This window comes from Fukomys damarensis, unplaced genomic scaffold, assembly GCF_012274545.1.
Source record: "Fukomys damarensis isolate Sample0158 unplaced genomic scaffold, DMR_v1.0_HiC HiC_scaffold_38, whole genome shotgun sequence".
Classification (NCBI taxonomy): Eukaryota; Metazoa; Chordata; class Mammalia; order Rodentia; family Bathyergidae; genus Fukomys; species Fukomys damarensis.
The window spans coordinates 37506035-37516424 of NW_022900950.1; the positions used below are offsets into that span (position 1 = coordinate 37506035).

Below are 10390 nucleotides of genomic sequence, written 5' to 3' on the forward strand. Positions count from 1 at the left end.
TGAAAAATGTATTTCCTTGTTCTATGTGTTTTGCTAACTAAAACAAGTGAAACTCAACCTATTAAACCATAATGATACCTTTTCAATAGTTTATTAGCTACTTAGAGTCCACAGTACCAAAAGACTGGGAATTTTTGTATTAATGACAATCAAAATGAACTTAGTCTCATGTTAATTGTTTGTCTTAGTCCTGCTGATACCGTTTCCCTTCAAGCATCACGTATTAAAGGAAAAGAAATAATAATGTGTGATTTGAGTTTCAACTTCATTTTTTTCCTTTTTGAAAAAGTTTAAATGCAATGCTGTACGGTCTGAGCAGAATCGACAAGCCAGGAGCATGGGCTGAGGATGTGTTCTGCTGGCTTGCATGATGTCGTTGTTTTTCTGATGACATTGAATATGAAAAACTGGACTACAGTTTCTCTCAAAACCATGGCATCATTGTTTTTCTGATGACATTGAATATGAAAAGCTGAACTACAGTTTCTCTCAAAACCATGTCATCCTATCACCAGTGAGACAGTGTTCTATGTGGGGAACATCCTATTTTGGTGAGTAGAAACATCCTGTGTTCTTTTTTTGTTTTATTTTTCTGAACCTTAGAGCATGTATTTGCCTGACTATCCCCTACCAGCAGTTCAATTTGTGACTGCTGTATAGGGGAAGGTAGAAGAACTGGAGGTGATAACAATAACAAATGGACATTTTCTTTTAAAGAACTATACCTTGGATCTTCATTCTAGAGAAAAATGAAGGCTGATAGCACCAGTACTACTTCAAAGCAAATGCCTTTTTTATTGTAACAGATTTCTTCATTCACAACAGGTAAACTGAAGACAAAAACTAATGCTAAGAGAATTTGAAATAGGTTCAAGTTTCGTTGGGTTTTCTTGTAATGAGCTGGAAAAGGATATGGAGACAAAGAAACAACAATGGTTAATTTAGCATAGATGTGTTTATATTTCCATCTACTCTTATGAGGATCTTTCTATCTTAGCGTACACATTGAAAAAATATGTCTCCATCATTAAATTAATGACATTGTGCTTTTCACAATGTTTCTTTGAATTCCAAGTCAGAATGTAGAAATCTTAAGTACAAAAGAAGTAAACAGATGTATAATCTGTCTAAACATTTTTTAATTCTTAATGACTAAAATAGCTGCATTTATGTCTACACTGTGTATCTTTCCATCCATTTTAACTGTCCTTTTTTTATCCTTTCTTATCCACCAATGGCTTAATAAAATAAAAGCTGTAGACAAACTAAGTTCAACAGAGGTCATTAAACAGGAAAGAATCCATGAACCTGGCTGTTGTCAAGCCTAGATAAATTTAGAGGTCAGTGGCTTTCTGGAGTCCGACTGTGGAAGACACGTCTTGCTTGGTTGTCACAGCCAGTAATTAGTCTGCACTGGACTTGGTCTGAAGATTGACAACCTGTGATTGGCAGAAGCTGGTCTACTTGTGACTGGCTGAAACCTAATTGTTACAACAAATGTATTCCTAAATTGGGCTTTGGTTTGTTTTTGTACTGTTAGGCTATAGTTCATTTATATCAGAACTCAATGTACCAGGCCAGCCTTAGGCCAGTGGCTCCTTAAGTATTTAACAGGCTCTACCATTAAGTGTGCCAGTCCTAAGCACAAGTGGAAAAAACAGTCTTTCAAATGAAAGCTAAGATGAGGCTATTAGACACCTAAGCATTGCATATGTCATGCTCTTTTAACTATGACTGTATAAGAACAATTTAGGGCCACAGTAGATTTTTTTACAAAGGTAAAAAATTTACAGAGTAGGGCAAATGTGATTAGCTTTTTAAGTTCTACTGTCAGATACAAACAAATAAAAATCATTGTTTGCAATTTTCCTTACTTTTTCTACTTAATTCCCCTTGCTCCTACCATTTGTTTATTTTAAAACAAAAACAAAGCACAACCCAAAATAATGAGAAATTGCAGCAACAGCGGTTTCCTGCAGTGTGGCCTTTCCAACCACAGGTTCTGAGGGTTTCAGCAAGGCCTGCTACCAGTAGTGACTAGGGGAAGGGAAAATTTTAGGCTATCTTGGCTTTAAAATGGTCTGTCCATTTTAAATGATTTTAATGATTTTGAAAGAGTTTATTTCCAAAATTATAAATCAGTCCCTCTTGGCCCTTCCATGTTTCCCTTCCATTTATTTGAAGTTTTCTTCATAAATGACAATTCCTTTACTTTCGTTTATTAATTTTGGTACCAAGGATTGAACTCAGGACCTTGTGCTTGTAAGGCAGGCAGTGGAACCACTGAGCTAAATCCCTGGCCTGATAATACATTTATTATTTACATATTTATTTATGCATACTCTTTCAAGTACAAGTAAGAGTTAAAGTGGTTAGATGTTTAACATGTAGCAAAATACATCTTAAAATAGGTAAAAAAATGCAGTAACAAAGGTAGAAATGTAAGAATAGACACAATATATTCCACTTATAGCACAGACTTTAGTGGACCTGCTGGAAGTGAACTCCTTGTTGCATTTAATCACCTACAGCTGGAGAATAATGCAAATAGCTATACAACGCACAAGCTCACTCATTGCTTCAACCAGATGTATGCCAGGGGACAGGAAAGGGAACAAAATGCCAATGATTTAAATGTTGCTACTTTTAATGAGCAAGCTGAAGGGCATGATTTTAAAAAAAAGAGATCCTGTATTATATCTACCTTTCATTATTTGTACTAGCTTTGCTTTGCAGAAGCCATGGATAAATGAAAATAAGCTGTACTTGACTCTGCTGGAATTGATAAATAATGAAAGGCCAGGGAAATAAGCCCTGGAACGTTTGAACTTAAAAGGCAAGCCAATTTTGCTGAACCTAGCAGTTAGGCCAGAACAGGCTCTTTTTAACCTGAAAAATGCCATAGCTTTGTGTTTCATTAGGGAGATTTAGAAATGAGGCCATTTTGCTCTCTAGAATGCAAGCTGAGTTGTCTGGGGAGTCTTCCAGCCCAAAGAGAAAGTTAGGGTACAAAATATCATCTTGTTAAAATTAATACAATGGTACTTGAATTCCCAATTTCTTGATCACATGCATACACAAATATAGCACTTGAATCCATTAGCAATTTGGTAGATTAAAAATATATGTATGCATATGTGCACATTCTCACTGCTATCTACTGCGTATTTCTTAATAAGATATTAATAGTGCTTCTTGAATTTTGAAATTTTAGCTACTGATTTCCTACTATGGAGATGAGGTCCTACCTCTCTTGCACTATTCCTCTCTCATTCTATACCCCAGAGGATTTATATCATAATTTCTGTATAGGTGTTTACATTATTCAAATTATGTAGATATTATTCACAGTTGAATCTCATGATATAATATCACAATTTATATATTGTATATTCCTCCTATACCTCTTTTTATGTTCTCTGCTGTGAATAATTGATTTTTTTGCCTTTGGCTTAGTTTTTGATGTATGTATGACTGATTTATCCCCAAACTCTCTACAGGAGTAGATCTCATCTCAGTATATACGTGCACACCAGATATTAACTTCCTTGGCAACAGTTGTCTTCATGTTTCTAACTGAATGGTTCGTTTTTTGAGTTTGCTTTGTTTCTCTAGCCTGGAACTGTCCAATGACTATGGCTTTGCGACATCTTGCTTGGCTTTACTGTGGAATCTCCCCTGCTCAAAGCCTGTATTAGAGGCCACAGATATATCATTTTTGAAACATCAATATGACAGTAGTATCAGTGACAAGAGTCATAGATCCCAAAAGAATAAAGGCCCTCTTTTTAATATAGAAAATGTAATCATTTTGTGATTTTAATGTTGTGATTGGTTTTTTATGCCATTGAGCTCAAAATAAATTTTCCTGTCTAACATGCATGAGTATTTTCAGTTTTTACATATTACCTTTCAAGAGAGTAGCAAGGGCAATTGAAGATGTGTTAAATATATATCACAGCTAAGTCATGCAGAAAATAAGTGCTTTTCTGCCTTTGGAATTTCACCTGCATCTATACAGGCCTAAATAAAATAGGTGACAGATTTGTAATGTGCTCAAGAACAGCAATTTATATTTTATGATTTCAAAGACCAACAAGGTGAAATTCACAATGTTCAAATATGAATTTAAATGCCTGTCCCTAGCAATCCCAAACAAACTAAGACAAGATTTTTGCAGAATTTGCTAGCTGGTTCCAATATTTATATGGAAATGAAGAGAGGAAATACTGGTAAAGATAATTTTGAATAAGAAGAACAAAAGAAATCAAACCATTAGAATCCAAGATGTATAAATGATGCCACAGTAATCAAGGCAGCCTGATATCTAGATATAGATAGACAGGAGCGGAACATGGGGCAGGACAAATCCACACGTACATGGTAACTTCATTAATAGCAAGCTGGCCTTGGAGCAAAAGGGAGAAAGTTCTTTTTTCATAATAGTGCTGACGAAACTGGTTATCTATGTGAAGAAATATGTGACTTCACAAGTTATATGATATACCATGCAAAACGATCAGTTCCAGAGAACTTTAAATATGAGAGTAAAATTTAAAACTATTTTTTTTTAATTTTGTAGAAAAACATCTTTGTGATTCTGGAGTAGACAACGGCTTTTAAGAGTGTTCAAAGCTAAACTAAGCATAGGAATTTTCAATATATATCTTTAAAAGAGAAACAGATAAGATCTAATAAAAATTGAAAAAACACATGCATAAGCACTTTAAAAAAGAATATTCTGGTTATTAATAAACATCTGATAAAGTACTTTATTCACTAGGGGAGTTAAAACCATATAAGATTACTCTGCAACCCCACCAAAATGGGTGAAATTTAAAGAAAAGGGGGCCAGGGATTTAGCTCAGTTGTTCTGATACCTGCTTTTTAAGCACAAGGATCTGAGTTCGATCCCTGGTACCATAAAAAAACATCGTTGGTTGGTGTTATGTTGAGAAATTAGAATTATTGAATATCATGGGTGGGAAGGTAAGATAATGTAGCTACCATGGACAACAGCATGACAATTATTAAAAAATGTAAAGAATTACCATATAATCTAGCAATTCACCCTCTGGGTATATATAAAAAATAACTGAAAGCAAGAACATGAACAATATATTTGCACTTCAATGATCATAGCAATATTATTCATAATAGCCAAAAAGTGAAATAACTCAAACATCCATTGACAAATGAATAAACAAAATGTATAATAACCATAGGGTGGAGTATTATTCAGTGTTAAAAAATGAAATTTGGATACATTGTTGAAATTCATATACATTAAGTAAAATAAATCAGACACAGAAGGACAAACTTTGTATGATTCCACCTACATGAGGTAGAATAAATTCATGGAAAACGGAATGTAGAATCATAGTTATCATATGCTGAGGGGTATGGAGACTTAATAGGTACAGCACTGGCTACATATTTCCAAGACCCAGTATAAATTAAAATGCAAGTATTGTGGATTCACCATTGAATTATACAAGAACTTCAGGGAAGATCTAATGCTAAACTCATCATGGAGGCTAGAATTATCTTGGTTCCAAAACTCAGAGAAGGGTCCAACTAAAAGAGAACTCTACCAACCAATCTCTTTAATAAACATAGATGCTATTCCCCTCCTGAGCATCTTCCCAAAAGAGTTAAAGACATCATATTACAGTGATACATGCATATCTATGTTTACAGCATTACATTTAATAATAGATAAATTTTGTAAACAGCCTGTTTGTCCATCAATAGATAAATGGATAAAGAAAATGTGATACACACACAAACACACACACACACACACACACAGTGGAATACTGTGGGACAGGGAATGTCAGGGAGGTGAACGAGAAGTAAAAACTATTAAGATGTGAAATGTACATGTATCAACTCCTCACAATTAATTTATTCTTTGAATCACAAACATGTAGTAATAATAAAAAAAGCCCAAGTTGCTTACAGAGGAAACCTTGATTAATAACAACCTTTCCACAGACTTTTTACTCTACTATTTCACTTTCCCTAGTTCCTCACTGCAGATCTATCCAAACATCTGCCTGAGAAACTAGCTGTTCTGATTATGGAGTGCAATTCAGGCTAATAAACAGGAATCTGGATTTCTTCCTAGTGCGTCAAGTGTCATCTGGAACCTCAGTGCCCTCCACAAGATTCCCTACATTAAACTGACCAATTAGCAAAGAGAGTGTGTTGGAGCACATAGGAGATTTTTATGGGATGAATGTAGAATTGTGCCACTGATCACTATAATTTATTTTCCAATATCCAGAAATTGGCCATATGATTCCACTACTTAGCCATATAAGATTTTACTAACAACAGGAGCTAGAAAAAAGTATATAGGCACAGGGAGGATATTTGGTTATCAGAATTTCTTCTGCTACAAGCTAACATGATTTTTACATATCTACCCGCTTTTGGGGAGTTTTAAGCTATTTTTTTCAAGTCATTTGAACCATAATTTATGCTTGCTTATTTCAGAAAGATAAATTCACATTATTACAAAAAATTAAATGATATAAAGTTCCCATGATAAATCTGTGCTCAAAATTATTTATTTTTCACAATTTAATATTATTTCTAAAGTGAAGGGATAAATCTACCCATTGATGCTTCCTTAAATGAATGAATGAAATGATTGGATGCTAAAACTGCCAATTTGTCAATAAATTATAAGAAAAATAGAACGTTTTCTTTGAAATAAAAGATGTAAGCCAGCAAAATTTTCTGAATTAACCCCCAAAATAAAATGGGTATTCAATAAAATCTGAACATATATAGGAAAACAAGAAAATTCAAAAACAAGAAGGTAAAGACAAAATGATAAATTTTTAAAGGTATTGCTTTGAGTATAAAATAAAGAAGTCATATTAACTTTTCCCCCTTAATTGGTCTCTTTGGTTCTTGAGATCATAAATTTTATTCCATATCACATCCCTTACATTTGGATCCAACCTAGAGAAAAGTCTTTCTTCTGAATCTATCAAGATTCAGTTACAGGTTTGGCCTAGCGAAAAGCAATGGCACAAACCACCAAAAGGTAGAAGAGCCCAAGAAAAGCAGTAGTTCACTGTAAACACCATTGGAAAGCTTGGTTGTGTGTTTAAAATGGCAGCTTTATCACTTTTCTCAGGTAAGCAAAGTGAAGATTTAACCATACTGTCATCTATCTCTGCATGCCCTTTCATTCTGGATCTTTGTGGATATAATCATAAATATATATCTCCGTAAAATATAACCAAAATTATTATTGACTACCTATGCTATGTATTTACATTAGCTTATTTAATCCTTGAATTAACCATGAAAAGCCGGTAGGGATAGAAAACAGTGGGTAGAAAAAGATGAGGGACACCCCCCCACGCACCGTGCCCAAAGGAGTTTAGACAGATGGTTGAAAAGGCTTAACCACCTGTGAAGAGGTGACAGCCTGCGGTTGCACTTCCTCTTCACGTTGTACTCTGCAAAGCTTGGTTTGCAAAAGTTAAAAGGAGAAAAAGGAAACCTGACCCTAAAGTATGAAAAGTCCCTAAAGACCCTTCCCCATCTTCCCTAGTACTGAGCCAATCGACCAATCAAGTAGGGGCACCCTCAGTCCAGAGACAGGATAGGTCCCAACTACTATAAAACAACACCTGGAGCAGCCCTTCAACGGTGGCTGCCTTTTGGGCACCCCTGCCTGTCTCAGAGCAGGAAGGTGTACTCTTGCATGCTAGCTGAATAAAAGTACAAATTTTGCTTCTACGCTTTTCGCCTCTATCTGATTCCATCTCCTCCTGAGACAAACCCATTTTAAACAGAGGAACTGAAATCCACAGTAATCCAAATTCAGTGTATTGAACAATAACTATGAAACCCATGCCTCCAGAATCTACCATTAACTACTTCTCTTTTTTGAACTTGTTTGTCATATTTGTGGACACTCCTGCTGAATCAATAATCATTTCTGCACCAGATTTACCTTCCTATCAATAATCATTTCCAAAAAAATAATCATTTCCATTTTTCATGACTGATATCTACAGTGAAGACATTTCAATGCTTTTGCTTCTTAATTCCTTTTATTTTCCACTTCAGACACTTTTTGTTCATTCTTGTTCAGTAGGGAAGGATCTTGGAAAACATGGGCATTTTCTGCAGTATTAAATACAGTTTAGAGTTGTTAAGGAGTTCTCCCTGAGTAGACGGTACTAGAACAATGCAAGGAAATCAAGGATCTATTTCTGCTTACATTGGATAAAAGTTGTTGTCCCTGAGGAGGAAACAGTAAGTGTAAATGCCCTTAGGTTTGTCTCAGAAAGTTTCTTAAGAATGGGGGCTGTATTTTATACTTGGGGATTATTAATTATGCTCAATGATATCTTGCCTGCAGGAGTAAGTGATTTAATATGAGTAATGGAGCAGCACAATCAATTCTTGTTTAATAAACAGAGGAGATAGAATACATTGTTGGAGAGTTATAGCTAGAATCAATCTTGTAAGGCCTACCAATGAAATGATAGGATTTAGGACTCTAAATACATAAAATAAAAATACAAATTAAATAAGGAAGTGACATTATATACAATGAGAAGAGTGCATTTTGAGAAATGCAGTTTTAAGGGTACAATACTAGTTTTACAAGGGTTTGATTCCTGAGTATTTTTCTCAGGGTCTCAAGAACTCGTTTTAATTAGAAGAGGTTTCAAACATTGTGTTTAAAACAGCACATTATCTGCGTGTCTTCCCCTCTACAGGCCATATTTCTGTAGCACTTTTTAAATGCTATTTTGATGTCTTTGTCTGCAACCCAGCAAGCATTTTAAGGAATGGGAGTAAGAAAATAAAGATCATTATCTTATTTTTTAAGCAATTTATTCAATAAAACTCTACGAGTGAGTTTCTCTGACAAGTGATACAAACCTCCAGATGAATGTATTCTAATGTGAACAACAGAGCTCATCAGGTAGCACTGTACTTATTTAATACATTTCTGTGGAAAAAAATTTATTCAATTATATTACCTCAGTAAGCAAAATGAGTCTAGGAAAATGCCTTCTCTGAGATACCCAGCTTTAACGCTTAGAGTATCAGAGATACATTATTAATTCTGAGAAATAGTTTCTAGGACAACACACAAAATGAGAACAAAGAAAACAAAACAATAAACATTGCAACTGCGTAACCCCGGCGCGGCGATGAATTTTGTCCGCACTGGGCTTTCGTAGTCTTTTCGTCATTACGTTGCTTTCGCAGCTGCGCCCGGTAGTGACGTCACGACTTGTAGAATTAGCGGGAAAACTTGTCTCTGCGTTCCGGCGGAGGGTTTGAGCGCGCGCGGAACTTTCAAGCGTCTGGCCCCGGCAACTTGAGCTGTCATGAGTCTCTGGGTGGACAAATACCGGCCCTGCTCCTTAGGACGACTGGACTATCACAAGGAGCAGGCAGCGCAGCTCCGCAACCTGGTGAGTGAGCCGCGGTTGAGACCGGAAAGAAGGGCGGAGAGGAGCGGCCCTGGTTTGGGGTTCCCGCCCTGCGGAGCAGTGGGCCGCGCTCCAGACCTTTTTAAAAGGGATTGAAAGTTACGGGGAAACTGGGGAGGCGGGGAGAGTGTGAAGAGCGGGGTTACACTTTTAAGCAAAGAACGCTTTGCTCCGTTGTCTGGGCCAACACTTTGAAGTGAGAAAGCCCTAATGACAAATCACTGACCCAAAGAGAGAAGCAAAGGGAAGGGATAGTAAGTGCAAAATTTCAGTGGCAAGAGTGCACAGCTTATTGTAGGAACCTCAAGAATGTCGGTGTAGCAGAACAATAAGGAGCCAGCCTAGAGAGTAGTAGGAAGGGCTTGAGGACGTGCAGGTTGATGAATGGAAGGATGTTGCAGAGCCAGTAAATTCCTGTAGAGTAGATGGGAAGCCCCTGGAGAATTTTGAATAGAGAAGTGATATCTAACTGACTTTTTTGTTGTTGTTGTTGTTGTTGTTTTTTTTTGTACTGAGGGTCGAACTCAGACCCTTGAGCTTGTGAGGTAGGCGGTGGAACGACTGAGCCCGAATCCCGGCCCATCTATCTGACTTTTTAACAGGCTTTTGAAAAAATTCCTTCTTGTTATTTCCATTTTCAAGGAAAGTTTTGGGTTTATTAATCCCCAAGGTCATGTCTTAATTCTCCAATATGTTGTATTAGGATGTCCTTGAATTTAGTCCTGTATGGCTGATTTTTTTCCCCTTCAACTCAGTGCCTATTTTGTTGTTGTTGTTGTGATTGTCTAATGTCATTGTTTTGTCAAAATCCAACTGAATCTTTCGAGAGTTGGAAAGGCAAAAATGATCTAGGGAAAATAAGTTATTATAGATCAAAGAGTAATATATATATTATATAATATATATAT

General features: G+C 36.0%; 1 protein-coding gene across 1 annotated transcript in view; it reads left to right on the top strand.

Moving 5' to 3' along the window:
• The first annotated feature begins 421 nt into the window (after positions 1-421).
• Positions 422-10390, top strand: part of Rfc3 (replication factor C subunit 3) — a 28146-nt gene continuing 18177 nt past the window's right edge. The window contains exons 1-2 of the mRNA XM_010623915.3: positions 422-551; positions 9256-9464. Of these exons, the coding sequence (XP_010622217.1) occupies positions 9378-9464 (87 nt within the window). The 5' untranslated portion in view covers positions 422-551; positions 9256-9377. The remainder of the gene's footprint in view (positions 552-9255; positions 9465-10390) is intronic.